We start from the raw sequence: 17,034 nt of genomic DNA on the forward strand, positions 1-17,034 counted from the left end.
TTGACATCTTAGCAGTGCCCTGTCCCCCTTGGAGGACTGAGGAACCCAAAAATGTCAAGTCTCAGACAGAAGCTCAAACTAGACATAGAAATGAAATTCTTATAGAAATGCTGGGTTATACTTCTGTGCAATCATTGTTATTATGCAATCATGCTTGAACAATAACTACCCTCTTCAAGCAAAACAGAAAAGTTTCTGCCTTCAGGGCTCACGACCTTTTAGAGACAAAACAAGTGCAAACAAAACCGTGTGCAATGTTTTTTCCATGAATGTGATGTTGAAAATGTACCTGAGGCTTAGGTGTGCCATGACTCACTATGTAACACAAAAGAAAACTGGATTTAAAAACTTGAATTCCTTGGCTGCCCATTCAGACTCGACCCACTACATACCGTTTCCCCACTTGCTTATATTTTCCTACAGAAAAGAGAAAAACTATGGAGAAAATGGAAAACAAAGCCATAGGAGAAAACAGCTGAAAACGCTTCATGTAAATGTGCATGCTGAAAGTAGAGAGCAAGCAAAGATTTCAAAATGCAGTGCCTGAATTTGAGTAGTTAGGACTAAACACAGAAGTGTTGATGAACTCTAAGGCTAAACTCTTGGATATTTAGGAGCACACCAGAGCTTCTTTACCAGCTGAACAAAGATTCAAAGAACTCTGAGGGGGGTGAAAAAAGGAACCCTGGAACTCAGCGGTCCCCAGCCTTTTTGGCAACAGGGAACTGGTTTCATGGAAGACAGTTTTTCCATGGACTGGAGGATGGGCGAGGTGGTTTTGAGATGAAACTGTTCCACCTCAGATCATCAGACATTAGTTAGAATTTAGTAAAGAGCACGCCACCTACATCCCTCACATGCACAGTTAGTTCACAATAAGATATGCACTCCTATGAGAATCTAATGCCACTGCTGATCTGACAGGAGGTGGAGCTCAGGCGGTAATGTGAGTGTTGGGGAGCAGCCATAAATACAGATGAAGCTTTGCTCACTTGCCCACCGCTCACCTCCCGCTGTGCAGCCTAGTTCCTAACAGGCCACGGACCAGTACTGGATTGGGGACCGCTGCTCTAACTGATGCCAACACCCACAGCCCACCTACACCAAGTACAAGGCTCCATTTGGTCTGCATATAGAATCTCTGGGATGCTAGGGTGTGCTTTGCTCATTCTGAGTTGATTCCTAGGTTCTTAGACTAAAGCGGGTAGCGTTATGAAGGGAACTAACAGAGCAAACAGTGGAAGGAGCATGTTCATGTAGATCACGCTTTTCATATTAGGACCAATTTCACTGCCCATTCTCCTTGTTTCTAGTTTTCCTCTTTTAACTTGAGCAGTGTCACAAGAGCACATAGCTAACAATGTTTTATTTTTTCTCTTCCAAATTCTAATAACAAAATTGTTATTGGCTTTTGATCTTAATCATTCAAATAAAAATAAAATGTGCAAGGAAACTTGCAGCAAGTTTCCTTGTTGTTTCATGGGTGGATTCATTTTCTTCGGAAATCCTCGTGTTTTAGGCTATACCCTCAATTTGTAATCTGGAGGTCAGTTTACAATTTAATTCTTCTTGAATTTTATTGATGATAAAATCATCAGTAAAAATGATTAAGCCCTAGCCTTCTTCTCAGCACCAGGCATTTATAGAGATGAATGAGATCTCACCTCTTACCTCTGGTAGGGATGGGTAAAGATAACATTTTGAGGTGGAAGAGAGGGAGACTAAGAGCGTTTGTGCCCACAGCCTTGACTTCTTTTTTGTGTGTGTGTGGAAAAAAATGCTATAAGGACACATGCACACGTATGTTTATTGCAGCACTATTCACAATAGCAAAGACTTGTAATCAACCCAAATGCCCATCAATGATAGACTGGATTAAGGAAATGTGGCACATATACACCATGGAATACTATCCAGCCATAAAAAAGGATGAGTTCATGTGCTTTGTAGGGACATGGATGAAGCTGGAAACCGTCATTCTCAGCAAACTATCGCAAGGACAGAAAACCAAACACCACATGTTCTCACTCATAGGTGGGAATTGAACAATGAGATCACTTTGACACAGGAAGGGGAACATCACACACTGGGGCCTGTCATGGGGTGGGGGGAGGGGAGAGGGGAGAGGAATAGCATTAGGAGATACACCTAATGTAAATGACGAGTTAATGGGTGCAGCAAACCAACATGGCACATGTATACATATGTAACAAACCTGCACGTTGTGCACATGTACCCTAGAACTTAAAGTATAATTTTTTTAAAAAAAAAAAAGAAGGAGGAAGAGGAAGAGCAAGCCTGGGAGAAAGCAAGCAAGTTTCAAAACAATTGCTCCGCAGAATGGGCAAGGGACACCACAGTGAATTAACAACCAAAAAAGCCGATTAGTAGAGTCCTGTTTCTTGGAGTAAATGGTTATTTCATCTTTGTTGTTGCCATTGTCATCATCATTATCTTTACCATTGTCACTATCTCCAGAACAAATTAGACTTGAACTACACAACCTTGACATAATTGAGAAGAATATCCCTTTGAGAAACTGATAATAATTTATGCTAGTTTCATGTTTGTTGTGGGGTGCTGTAGGGTGGTTTTATTTATTGTGTCCTCCCTCTCATTTATGTTCGCGTAGGTTGAGCCAGTGATACAGAGAGGCCACGAGAGTCTGGTGCACCACATCCTGCTCTATCAGTGCAGCAGCAACTTTAATGACAGCGTTCTGGAGTCCGGCCACGAGTGCTATCACCCCAACATGCCCGATGCGTTCCTCACCTGTGAAACCGTGATTTTTGCCTGGGCTATTGGTGGAGAGGTGGGGCTAATGATTAATAATTATTACTTAGAAGTAAATACTTAGAAGTAAATTAGTACTTAGGAGTAAAGCTCTAACGCTACTTTTGATATGAAGGTGGCTTAACTTCATTTTCATAGGAAGGGATCCTTTCTTTAAGTTATTTTTATTTTATTTCATCAGTTGTAGATGAATGCGGTTCCAGAGGGTTGAAATATCCTTGAAGATGGTGGGTTTTTGAGTGGAATAGAGCTCTCAGGGACTTTCACAGGACACTGTCTCATGGCATTTTCCATATTTAGGGTTTTTCTTATCCACCTCATGTTGGATTATCCCTCGGCACTCCATTGGATCCGCATTATGTGCTCCTAGAAGTCCATTATGACAATCCGACTTATGAGGAAGGTGAGTTTATTGTTCACATATTTTACTTATGGTCTTTATAAAAAGTTTTGTACCTTGTAAGTCGTGTCTTTAACAGAGTTGAAACAAAATGGAAGCCAATGCTAGAAAGAATTAACCTATACATTTGTCATTCAAATTAGGAGACTTTTAGAAGTGAAAATGGGTACTGTTTATAATTATACTGTAACAGCAGGCATTAACCAGCACCAAACTAGGTAAATGAGCACATGCAGTCACTAATCTTAACAAAAACACTTGCATACTACCTACCAGAAAGTAGAGTAATAGACTTTTCCTTTGTGATGTAGATTAGTCCCAGTACATGGTGTTTATGGAACATTTTCTTTCTAACTGCACATAAGAAAAAGTTACCATTTATTATACTAAAAAGTGTAAGCATTTTGTTGTGTGGTAAGCAAATCATAGATATACTCAAAAAGTACTTATGCAGTGACACTGTGTAATATGATATTGAAGTGAAGAAATGTAAGGATGTGCATTTGATTTCTGAAATCATTTGTATGATATTCCAAATCCCAACATTGATAGATTTAACATGAAATTATCAACAGGAGTAACTCCAAGTTGTTATTTTGTATTGACTCATGCAATCTTTTAGCAAATACTGAGCTCCACCTATGTGCCAGATCTGTGCTTGAGGATATGATGTGTGTGAAAAACAGATGCTGCTCCCACCCTCATGGAAATTATAGCCCAGTGGGAAAGAGAAACAATCAAATGATCACAGCAATCATATGAAATTATATATGTGCCAATTGATCCAAAGGAGATACCTGACACTATGAGAGTATTTAATTAGTGACCTCATCCAGCCAGGGGTGTGTGGTGGTGAGGATGGGCTAAAAAGTCTTTGTTAAAGAATCAAACTGTTCATCTGGGTGACTGGAGATGCTGAAGGGTTAGGGTGCAGTGAAGAAAGATGCTGATGAACCTGCAGAGGAAGGCTGAAGCAGACCATCTAAGATCTTGTAGGGCCTGTTAAGGATTTTTACCCTGAAGACAATGAGAAGCAATTGAAGAGTTTGATACAGTGGAATCAAATATTGAGATTTGTATTTTGGAAAGAACACTCTGGCTGCTGCAGCATGAATAATAGATTTTGAAGAGAGCACACGTGGTATGATATTTGAAGAGTGATGTTTCTATAAAAGTAGGTGTTAAGCTATTCTATTTGTGAGCAAGCCAATAAAGTATCTTTTTCATACCCTAAAGTAATTAATAGGAAATAGTTTCTCTCTGAATTCACTTTAATTTCTACCCACCAATTATATCCCATACTCTGAACCATGAATCTATGATAAAGTTTAAAACTTTCATAAACCAAGCAAAATAACCTGTTAATAAATTCTAAAAGTTAGATTTTCCATGAAATTATATGTGACTATAAAACATAAAAATTGTCATCACAATAACAGTGGGATTAATTATTGAATATGTCTTACATTGCAACTTTTCTTTTAAAAATTTTTTACATTTTTGATTTTAAATTATTAATAGAATAAATATGTTATATAATGTATAATACTTCTCCAATTGGAAATTCCATGTGAACTACTTCTTCCTTTTAGTGTTTATTACAAAAGTAGAAGGTTTAATTTATTTGCTTTCTCTGTTGTCAATTAAGTTGATTTTCTCATAGTTTCAATGTAAAAATGAAACATAAGCTTATTTTCCTAACAGGTTAATAGAGAACTCAGGATTTTTAGTACTTTCTGTTTTTAGTCATATACATAATTAGACCAAATTTTAGATTATAATAATTTTATTTTTATAAATATAGCATAATATAAATTTATGTTTCCAGAAAAGTTTTTTAATAATCATTTTATATTTGCTTAAGAAATTATTACTTTATTTACTAGATTATCTATTAATGGTCCAAACAGCTAATGCAACTAATGAACCTAACTATACTAAATGCAACTGAAATTTCTACTTACATTTTTTCCCTGTCAAGCTATTATAAGGAGGTAGGTCCCAAAAATATAAAACACAAAACAAAATTTTGCAAGATACGTCCAGAGAAAATTCTAAGGTCACTATAGATGTTCTACGTTATCATGCTCATTTGTATCTGCACTGATAATAGCACAAAAGGAGAATTGATTTTTATGATTTGTTTAACAATTGATTGAAACCCTGGTAGATGTGTGACCACTGTATGTGTGACTAGCTGCCATTTATTGAGCACCTCATTTGTGCCAAACACTGTTCTTAGAACTTCGTGTTCAAGCCACACATCACCGTTATGAGGTAGTAGTGCTATTATTATGGCCATTTTCCATACTGGAAAACTGAAGCACAAACAGTTTAGGTAACTTCCTGTCTTCATCTGTTCTGTGCTGCTGTAACAGAATAACACAGATTAGGTGGTTTATAATGAAGAGAAACTTATTCGTCACAGTTTTGGAAGCTGAGAAGTACAAGTACAAGGTACTGGTATCTGATGAGGGCTGTGTCATAACATGGCAGTAGGCTTCACATGGTGGAAGGGTAAAGAGAGCAAGATAGTACAAAGCCACTTCTGAAATAATGGCATTCATCGAATAGCAGGGGCAGAGCCCTCATGGCCTAGACACCTCTCAAAGGTCTCACCATTCAATACCATCACAATGGCCATTAAATTTCGACAGCATTCAAACGTACTTTTTGGAGGGGATAAACATTTAACCATAGCACTTGCCCAAGGTCACATAACTCATAGGCAGCAGAGCTGGGATTTGCATCCAGGTTGGTCAGCTCCAGAGTCAGTGTCCTTAATTGTCACATCACAGTGCTTCCTTGTGATGACCCTGAATATCTGAACAAGTTGGAGTCAACAAACACATAGTAAATTATTTTATGTTCACAATAACACACTCACGAAGCAGGAAAGGAAGCTTGGGTTTTTTCCAAGGCTGTTAGGGAGGTTAAGAGGTAAGAATTTCCTGGGATAATTATTGGAATATTTAATTTTAACAACTTATTATATCCTAAAACATTCAAAGTAATGGATATCTTCTAAATGTGTGTGTGTGTGTGTGTGTGTGTGTGTGTTTGTGACCGAGGGGTATATAATATACAATGAGGAATATTTGATATAAAGACCTTGTGTTTAAAAATGATCGACTAGAAATAGATTAAGCTGATTGATTTAAATGAGACAAAAAAGGAACTGAGGGGAAGGAATCAATCTGTTAGTTATTGCAGCAGGAAGTCAATTAATTTCCGAGTTAGTGAAATGAATTTATGAAATGTTTGGGGCTCATACTCTCCCTCCCTGTAATGAATATGTCATAACAACAAGTATGCCTTCTTCATCTCTCATCCCCACAGTGCCTAATGGAGTGCCATTTACATAATGGATTCTTAATGACTGTGTGTTGATTGAATGGCTGTTGAATGAAGAAGAAAATGGTGACAAACTTTAAAGAAATAAAGTGAATCTTTAGCAGTTTTCTTCATCAGCAGATGGTTTCTAAACTAAGGAGTTTTTACCTCAAAGTAAATGTTATCGAACTTCATCTTGAAACAATATAAAACTTTTATTGAGTTATTTATTCTATATTCTAATGAATGACTTTAGAATCTTCATTCTGTCTTCATATTAGATCATTGGTGGAATATAACAGCCAGATAACTGAAACATTTCTCTTGTGGTATGCTGTGTGAGTCCACAAAGGTTGCAGGCAATATGGCTACTCATCTTTTAATTCTTGTTTATGCAACTGAATGTTGTCTGCCACTAATCTCTGCTTGTATCTCTTTCCCTCATGACAATTTATGGAAAATAAATAAACCTATTTCAACAGAATAGGAAAACTTTAAAAAATTCAAACCAAGAATTTTCTTGGGAATGAAAACATTTTAAGAACCGAAACTCACTTTAATTATGTGCTTTTGTTCTAGGCTTAATAGATAATTCTGGACTGAGGTTATTTTATACCATGGATATAAGGAAATATGATGCTGGGGTAATTGAGGCTGGCCTCTGGGTGAGCCTCTTCCATACCATCCCTCCAGGGATGCCTGAGTTCCAGTCTGAGGGTCACTGTACTCTGGAGTGCCTAGAAGAGGTATGCAGCATCTGAGTCTGAGCTGCTCTCTGCAGATTCATCAATGCTCTTAGAAACTATTGTGTGAAACATTCTGTGCATGTTTATTATCGATTCCTTTTTTGTTGACACTGTGAAACCATTATTGCAATTTTAGTAGGACTTTTGACTGCTTTTTTAAGTCTTGAAGCTACAGGAGTAGAACTCTAAAGATAGAAATAGTTGGCAGGGTGTTTTCCTTCTTACTCCTACCTTTTTTGTTTGTTGCATGTTGCATACTTTATATCATCTTTTACAATTTCGACTTTTGTGTAGTCTTTTTTTCCTTTCTCTAGTTTATCTTTTATCCATATTGATTTTTCCATCATGTATTTTCATTTTTCTCTGCCTTATAGTTTCCTTCCCTTCCTTCACCAGAGAGCAAAAATAACTAATATAAAAAAAAGACATTGAATAGGAGAAAAGTATAAGTATTTAGTAACGACAGTTTTCACTTAAAGTTTTTTAATGAAAATATTTCAGCATGGATCAGACTGTTTATGAATTATATGATATTGTGGTTCAGGACAGTATGGCAGACTGGCGAAGTGGAAAGATTATGCTCTTCCGAGTTATTTAGGCCACAGTTCATAATTCAAATTGCCATGACCTCTTTTACAAGCTGTAGGACCATGAGTAATTCACTTAATTCCATTGACCCACTTTCACTTTCTTATCTGGAAAAGCAGGAATAATATTCCTTTTAAGAATTTGAGTTTTCAGGTTACTAACATACTGGAATCTTTTTGCTAAGAGTGTTTACTGCCTCTTATCCTCCTAAAAGAAGGAAAAAGGAGGATAACATGTATAGATTGTCTGGGAGGCCCCTCATAGGCATCAGCTCCCTTCCTTTTCTCCCAGCATATGTTGCTTCACAAGGAGAACACTGAACAATCCGAGTTCAAAATGTTTGGCAGCTCAAGCATTCATTTAAATTGCTTTAGCTTTTCATCTCAGTTGTCCCTCCAAGTGTGTTTGAATGTGAACTGTCTGAACATGCATTTCTTTGGGCTAATCGGGTCTTCCTCGGTGTCCCCTGCAGGCTCTGGAAGCCGAAAAGCCAAGTGGAATTCATGTGTTTGCTGTTCTTCTCCATGCTCACCTGGCTGGCAGAGGCATCAGGCTGCGTCATTTTCGAAAAGGGAAGGAAATGAAATTACTTGCCTATGATGATGATTTTGACTTCAATTTCCAGGAGTTTCAGTATCTAAAGGAAGAGCAAACAATCTTACCAGTATGCGTGTTTTTGTTCTTTTTCATTGACTGTTATAAAAGTCATGAGACGTATTTGTTGAGATGTGCAAGGTTTCTACTAGTGAAATGAATTTTTCTTTGTATCTGTATTCTTAACACCACCCACTGTGGGTGTTGTACAACCCAGATAGAATGTGTTTGATCTGTTTTCCAAAATTGAAACTCATTTTTCTTATGATTCACAGGAGTAATTCAAGTTGCTGACTGAAAAATAAAAACAACCGCAAACAAAAATCTCAGGTTCTGAGGACTAAACATTACTCTTTTTTTTATATTTGACATTCCAGTTAGTGATTCTTTGGGTTGCAATTCCTGCATCGGTAAAATCAGAGGTGTATTTATGCTACATTGACAAGATAGGATATTTTTAGAAGTTTCATTTCAGGAAGAAGGAATGTAAGGATAATTCTTTTATCTGATAAAGCTATTTGGATGTAGCTAATTAAACCTTGCTGTGTGATCAAGCTTGACACATATTTGACGTTATGGTGAAGGAGAGAAGAGAATGAAGACTTTAAAAACGTTATAATGCTTTGTTTTCTCAAATTTTTATTCCATGACCTTCAAGTTCAATTGTAGTATAATTTTCTCCCCTTATTTTACTTTTAAAAGTTAGATCCCTATACCATTTATTAAATGAGAGTAATGGCAATATCTTTTCTACGTGATGCTGGAGATAGGGTTTTTAGATGGGATGAACTGTCAAGGAGAAGACATGGCACAATAGGATATAAAAGGAAAGTTGGAAAAAAGTAAGAAAGTGATAAAGAGGAAAGGGATCTTCTTTTTACAAATCCATAGCTTTGGATCTTAGAAGTTCTTTGATACATCCTGAGAGTAGAAAGAAGTTGTTTAAGAAACAGTGATCTTGTCAAGTTTCTTAAGGACTGCACTCTATTTTATTATGATGTCTCCGGGGCTTTCCAAACAGTGTTATCTCAGAGCTTCCTAACTGCTGCACCATGATTATGGCTTAAGTGCGATGAGATACTAATCTTTGGGCCCTCTGAGTGGTGTTGCAGGAAGATCAAATTTAAGGGCGAAAGCCCAAAGATGGCAGCCTCAGGTCCATGAATAGCTTCATCTGCTTACCTTAAAGGGGAGACATAAAAATGTTATCATTTTCCATGTGTGTTGTTATGTACAAAAGGGTGGAAAACACTAGATCAATAAATTTCTATTAATTTGCCTCACAATTCAATTGTAAGGAAATAAAAGCTTGATTAGAGAGCTTTAAAGAAAATAATGTAAATGAAGAGGTGATCACAATAACTACTATCTATATCTAAGGTTTATTAAGTGTTCATTTGCTGCTAATGACTATGTGTTATGTCATTTAATCTCCTTGTAACAGCTGTGAAAAAAATAAGTACTTTTTTTTTTTTTTTTTGAAATGGAGTCTCGCTCTATCGCCCAGGCTGGAGTGCAGTGGTGCGATCTTGGCTCACTGCAACCTCTGCCTCCAGGGTTCAAGCAATTCTCTGCCTCAGCCTCCTGAGGAGCTGGGATTATAGGTGCCCACTACCATGCCTGGCTAATTTTTATATTTTTAGTAGAGATGGGGTTTCACTCTCTTGGCCAGGCTGTTCTTGAACTCCTAACCTCATGATCCACGTGCCTTGGCCTCCCAAAGTGCTGGGATTACAGGTGTGAGCCACCGCGCTGGGGCCAAAAATAAGAACAATTTTTATCTTTAGGTTTTAGATGAACAAGTTATGCCTGGGTTATATATAGGTCATCCAGCTAGAATGTTGTGGAGTCTGGCTGAAACACAGAGAGTATTATTTATTTGCTTGCTCGTTATATTAGCAAATCTAGAATTAAACAGATCAGAGGTCTTCTGCTGAATCAAATTACTTGGTGCATCCATTCATACAGCAAATATTAACTGTTGAAGTATAAATGTATTTGATAAATAAGCCAGGATAAAACTTCAATCTGAAAGCTTTACTTTTATGTTTCAGGGAGATAACCTAATTACTGAATGTCGCTACAACACAAAAGATAGAGCTGAGATGACTTGGGTAAGAAAACTTTTATTATTATTAAAGTTCATTTATGGAGACAAAGAAATAAAGTTGATTTTAGAAGAAACAAGTAAAAACCATTTCCATTTGGAAAGAAAATTTCTAAAAATCTTGAGCATCAAGTATCATAAAAGTGACATCAGAGATGTTTTAGCATTTTCTAAGACTTCAAATTAACTAATGATATTATAGTATTAAATAATATTTGGAGTGTAATTTATTGACTCTTTCATTAAAAACTATCCTTAGTCTTTTAATTTTTCTCATCTAATATTTTTAAAAGAACTGTGGTCATTAATTGACTGTATGCTTGTGTCTGGCTTAAATAAATCCAGACCTCCAAAGGAAGAATGAATTTCATGACCTTGAGGCCTCTGACTCAAAGAGAAATCTGGTCCCAACAGATTTATTGGGGGAATTCCACCAAGCGTTCAAGAAATAGATAATTTATGTCTTACTCAATCTCTTTCAGGAACACAAAAAGTGGGAACACCTCTCACCAAGTCATAAAATGTAGTTAACATAACCTTAAAACTAAAACTTCACAAGGGTAGTATGGAAGGGGCCAGTAGCATGCACCGTTGGAAATAACGTGGACAAGAGCTTGAAAAACCAAATCCTTTTTTATATACAAATCTAATGATAACACCAACTTGAGTTTAGCTAAGGAATATAAAATCAATTTAAATTAGAAAATATATTAAAGCCTTCTACATGAAGATATGGAAGGAAAAAGACATATAATCACCTCAACAGAGGTAGAGAAAGCAGTCATAAAATTCAAGTTTATTGTTGACAGGGGAGACATTTAGCAAGCCTGAAATAGAAAGGAATTATCTTAACTAGGTAGAAGTTAGCTATGAAAAAGCTATAGCAAATATTAAATTAAATGAAATACCATAAGTGTTTTTGTCAAGTTAGGAAGAATATAAGAGTATTTGTTATCACTACTTGTATTCAACATTGTACTGGAAAAGAAACGAAAAGAGATATAAGGTTCAGAAAGGAGGAAGTGAACAAGCAAAACACGTTATTCACAGATATTGTAGTTTTCTGCATCAAACCCTCCTCCAAATTGATACTATCTAAAATTAATTGCATTTCAGTGTATAAGAAATTATCTCAAGAAAATACAATTTAAAATAAAAATTAAACAGAAATAAAATTTAACACTAGATGTGTTTGATCTCTGTAAAAAAAAAAGTATAAATCTTTATTGGGAAACATTAAAGAATTCCTAAAGACAGTAAGACATACTGTGTTCATGGATAGAAAGGCTCAGTAAAATAAAGAAAATACTTCTATTCAAATTGGCCCATAAATTTGATATTATTCTAGTAAAAAAATTTCAGAGAAATTTTACAATTTGAGATTTTGGTATCCTACCTAAGAAATCTTTACTGGACCAAGGCTGCAAATATTTTCATCTATTTTTTATTTAGATAAACATTTTGCTGTTTTAGCTTTTACGTGGAGCAAGTTGATTCTAAAATTTACACAGAAGAGCAAAATGTTAAAAATTGGCAAGACAAAACTAAAAAGAACAAAATAGAAAACAATCTACTAGATAAGAAGGCTTATTTTAAAACTGGTGATTAATACAGTATGCTTTGAGTCCCAAGTTAGAAGACTTGGAACAGAAGAGGCATCTCAGAAACAGACCTACAAATTCTACAGATGGAAACTTAGTTTATGACAGACATAGCACTTAGATAAATGGAAAAGGATAAACTTTTTATTAAAGGATGATGCTGGCACTATTGGATATCCCTGACATAAATAAAACTGAGTCTTAATTTTACAAAATGCATAACAATCAATGCCAAATGTATTAAATATTTAAATGTGAACAGTGAAAATTTAAAACCACTGGAAGAAAAAGTACTTGAACATGTCTTCATGACTTTGGAGTACTTAAGAATTTTTTAAGCAAAACATAAAAAGCACAAACTATGAATAAAAGATTAATGAATTTGACTACATCAAAGCTTTTGCTTACTAAAATAAAACACTATTAAGAAATTAAAAAGAGTTTTAAGCTGGGAAAAAATATTTGCAATACATAGATTAACAGGGCATTAGTATCCAGCTTATAAAACAAAGTCCACAAATCAGTAACAGAAGAGAAGTATACAATAAAATAGGATAAGACAAAAGCATTTCAAAGAAATAACAACCCATATAGGTAATATAAATATATGAAAAGATGCTCAATTTTGTTTAAAACCAAAATCATGCAAATGTAAACCAGAGTAAGATATTTTGAACTCACCGGTTTGGCAAAATTTAAAATAGCATTTCCATTGTGCTGAAACTGGAACACTTATATGTTGCTAGTAGTGATTTGAATTTGTAAAACCATCTTGGGTAAAAACATGGCATTATCTGGTAAAATTAGAGATTCATATATATTCTACTCAATTCCATTCCTATGTAGATTTAACCTTGGAATTACTTTTGCAGAATGCGTTTCAGGAGAGAAATATATAAGCTATTGATAGTTACATGTAATAATATAGGAATGAAAAAATTCTGGAAATATCTCAAATACCCATCAAAAGGAGAACAAATAAATATGGTGTTATATAATGAAACAGTGTAAAGTCATGAAAATTAATGAATGAAAGCTGCCTATATTAACATGAATGTATCTGAAGAACAAATAATGTTGATTGAAAAGAGTGAGCTTGTAGCAGAATATATATAGTGTGATATTATGTATGTAAAGTTCAAGAAAATTAAGCAATATATTATTTGGGGATACAAACTTCAATATACTGAATGTAAAGTGTACTGAAAAGCAACAGAAAGAAAAAATATTAACATAGTAATCACCTTTGGTTGAAATGGGAAGAAGAGGGTTAGAAGCTGGACACACACGGAGTAGTCAAGATACTGGTGTTGGTTTTATTTTTTTCCCATGCGTTATTTATAATTTTTGTTGTTGAAATATTTTACTAGAGATATAATAAATAAGTTATTATTGTAGTGGGTATTTTGGTGCACTGTCTTGATACCCTCTTCAGGGCCAACACAACCAAACCTCAGCCACTGGGAATATCAGATGACAATATGATAGTTAACAGCAGTGTACCTCAATGGAAATTCCCCTTGGTATTAGAGAATAACTCCTTAAAATTATACTTCCTACAGTAGGAGAGCCAGCAGTCAACGACTAGTTGATAAGAGGCTGCAAAGGCCCAGCTTTCTTTCTACAATTTGGTACAACTCTGAACAGCCATCCTAACTTAAGGATATATTAAATACAGCATTTACTGAGGCGTCAGATGCAACTTCATTTGCAGATCAGCATCTCCCTTTGCCTAATCCTACCTTGCTCATCAAGTGCAAAATGTCATGTTTTTGCAATTAATAAAATCATTGTATATTAGCCCCTACATTAATTTAGAATATAAACAGTATTAAGTTTTTCACCTTTGTTTTTGAAAGTTGGATTTTGTTGGATACAGAATTCTTGGTTGGCAGTTGCTTTTTCCTTTGCCACACTTGTGAATATATAATTATAATATCTGTTACTTCCATCATTTATGATGAAATATCAGCTGTCAATTGTATTCTTGTTCACCTATATGTGATGTGTCATTTTTCTTTTGCTGCTTTCAAGATTTTCTCTTATCTTTGGTTTTCAGCAGTATGACTGTGATGTGTCTAGGTATGGCTCTTTTTGTATTTACCTTTGGCTTTTGTTGAGCGTCTTGGGTCTGTAAGTTAATATTTTTCATTAAATTGGAGATTATTTCAGGCATTATTCCTTTGAATATTTTTTCTACCTTTTTGTCTTCTTCCTCTCATTCTAGAAGTCCAATTACATGTATTTAACATAAATGAAAACATATGTATATGTTAGACATAAATGCTAGAACATTTAATATTGTCCCATAGATCTCTGAAGTATTTTCACTTTTCTTTAGTCTTTTATCTCTCTATTATTTGAATAGGACAATTTTTATTGATTAATCTTCAAGTTTAGTGATATTTTCCTTGCTCATCTGAAACCTGCTGTTGAGCTCATCCTGTGAAGTTTTTATTTCGTTTTGGTACCTCTCAGCTATAGAATTTCTATTTTTAAAAATGTTTTTCTTTCCTGATTTCATTCCTTCTCTGTTCACTCATTTTTAAGATATTTGCCTTTAATTACTTGAGCATGTTTTTCTTTAACTCTTTGAACACTTTTTAAAACAGTTTTATTGAACATATTTTTTATCTGTTTTCAAGTCGTCGTGTGATAAATCCAGCATCTCAATCTTACAATCCATTTCTACTGACTTTTCTCCATTGAATATAGACAATAATTTCCTGTTTCTTTTCCCACTTAATAATTTTTGGTTGAAATTAGACATATCAGATAATATGGTGTAGTAACTCTGGATTCTGTTCTTTTGAGGGTCTTTAATCTTTTTCCAAATTTTAATAGATAATTAACTACCTGGATTCAAAACATGAAATCTTTCTCCCCTGTGGTATGCAGCTGCTAATGTTTATACACATGAAGACAAGATTCTAGAAAATTCAATTAAATCAGAAAAATGTCCTGAAAAAATTCCTGATTGATTGGTATTATGCTAACTAAACATCCTTATGATTCTCTGAAATGTTCACTGTGTTGAAAAGTTTACATCCCATCAGCAGAATTTATTAGGTTATTTAAGAAAGGCAAATTTTAAAAGTGGAAATAATTCTATTAATTTTTAATTGTATCACTACCTTTTTAAAAAGCCAGTTTTTTTACTTTTCAGCTTTAAGGTTTATTAAATTTTAATACTGGAAGGAACTGTATGACATTGATGACTTGTGTACTTTAAATGTCAAAGTTGGTAGACCACATACTTTGCTAAATAAACTCTCTGTTTTCAGGGAGGACTAAGCACCAGGAGTGAAATGTGTCTCTCATACCTTCTTTATTACCCAAGAATCAATCTTACTCGATGCGCAAGTATTCCAGACATTATGGAACAACTTCAGTTCATTGGTGTTAAGGAGATCTACAGACCAGTCACGTAAGTAGTAAATGTATTTCATGACGGGGTAATGTATTTCAGAGGAAGATGGGCTTTATTGTCATACTGTATCCATTACCACATTATAGAAATTTTTATGCACTCTGTTCTATTTGATTACTTTTAACTGGGGAGAGCAAGTAACCTTTTTCATTACTATGTCCAGAGGCCCCAAGACCACCCTCAGGTTCTGTGATTTGTTAGGAGTACCTACAGGACTCAGCAAATAGTTGTATTCATGGAAAACATTTATTATGATGAAAGCATACAAAGCAGAAAGAACAAAAGGAAAAGCTACATGAAGCAAAGTCCAGAGGAAAGCAGGTGCAAGCTTCCAAGAGCCCTCTTCCAGTGGAGTCACACAGAATGCACCAAATTCCACCATCATCAAATTTGACAACATGTATGGAACGTTGTCTATCGGGGAAGCTCATCACAGATTCAGTGCCCAAAGATTTTGGGGGGAACTAGTCATACAGGTGCGCTCTGCCTACCACTTACCAAAATTCCATACTTCCAGATGGAAAGCAGGTGTTCAGCATAAACTGCATTGTTGCACAGTCTAGGCACAATGAGTCACTCTTATCATTAAAGAAAGTTTATGCCCATATAGGAAATCGTCTACTATTTAAGTTTCCAGGCACCTGCCAAGGATTATCCTTGCAAGCAGGCCTTTCTGAGGTGGGCCTATTATTTAACTCTTTAGGTACAATTGTACTCTTTAGGTACAATTATAGGAGCTATTTAAGATATAATAAACAAGATTCATATTATCCCTGCCCTCTTGAGATTATATTCTGGAGTGAGGGAGAGGTAATAAACAAAAAAATAAATATGATATTTTAAATAGCAATAGATGTTATGAAGACAAAACAGTGAAGGAAGTATGTAGCTGTTGTCAATAGGATAAAGAAAGCCTCTCTGGGTTGATGGTATCTGAGCAGTGACCTCCATGATAAGGAGCCAGCTATAGAGATATGCAAATACTGCAAAGGAAAGAGCCAGTGTAATGACCCATGACCCTGTGGTTAGTCTGAAACTACCATGTTTGTGGAGCAGCAAGAGAGTGCATTTGTCTGGAGAAGGGTGAAGTATGGTAGAGAATAAGTGAGGACACATAAGAACAGGTGAGACCAGATTATTTAGGACTTTATGGGCAACATAAGACCTTGGGGCTTTAAGTGCAAAGGGAAGCAATTAAAGGATATAAATAAAGTCAATTTGGCTACTATGTTGAGAAAGGACTCTAAGAGGGCTAGACTGGAAGGAATATCAATCAGGAAACTATTGTGATTGTCTAGTTGAGGGATGAAGGTCACTTGTGCCAAGGTGGTGACACTGAGCTGATGAGACACGTTCCATTCTGGTTACCTTTTGAAAGGAGCACCCACAGGCTTGCTGATCAATGGCATCTCAGGGAGGCAGTGAAGGACAGAGTAGAGTGT

The 17,034-nt window shown here is 35.4% G+C and overlaps 1 protein-coding gene across 1 annotated transcript in view; it reads left to right on the top strand.

The window, feature by feature from the left end:
- Positions 1-17,034, top strand: part of MOXD1 (monooxygenase, DBH-like 1) — an 89,244-nt gene that overhangs the window by 52,786 nt on the left and 19,424 nt on the right. The window contains exons 4-9 of the mRNA XM_011974132.1: positions 2,633-2,812; positions 3,094-3,196; positions 7,106-7,272; positions 8,333-8,524; positions 10,509-10,568; positions 15,447-15,589. Of these exons, the coding sequence (XP_011829522.1) occupies positions 2,633-2,812; positions 3,094-3,196; positions 7,106-7,272; positions 8,333-8,524; positions 10,509-10,568; positions 15,447-15,589 (845 nt within the window). The remainder of the gene's footprint in view (positions 1-2,632; positions 2,813-3,093; positions 3,197-7,105; positions 7,273-8,332; positions 8,525-10,508; positions 10,569-15,446; positions 15,590-17,034) is intronic.

The sequence above is a fragment of the Mandrillus leucophaeus genome, unplaced genomic scaffold (assembly GCF_000951045.1).
Source record: "Mandrillus leucophaeus isolate KB7577 unplaced genomic scaffold, Mleu.le_1.0 Scaffold1007, whole genome shotgun sequence".
Taxonomy (NCBI): Eukaryota; Metazoa; Chordata; class Mammalia; order Primates; family Cercopithecidae; genus Mandrillus; species Mandrillus leucophaeus.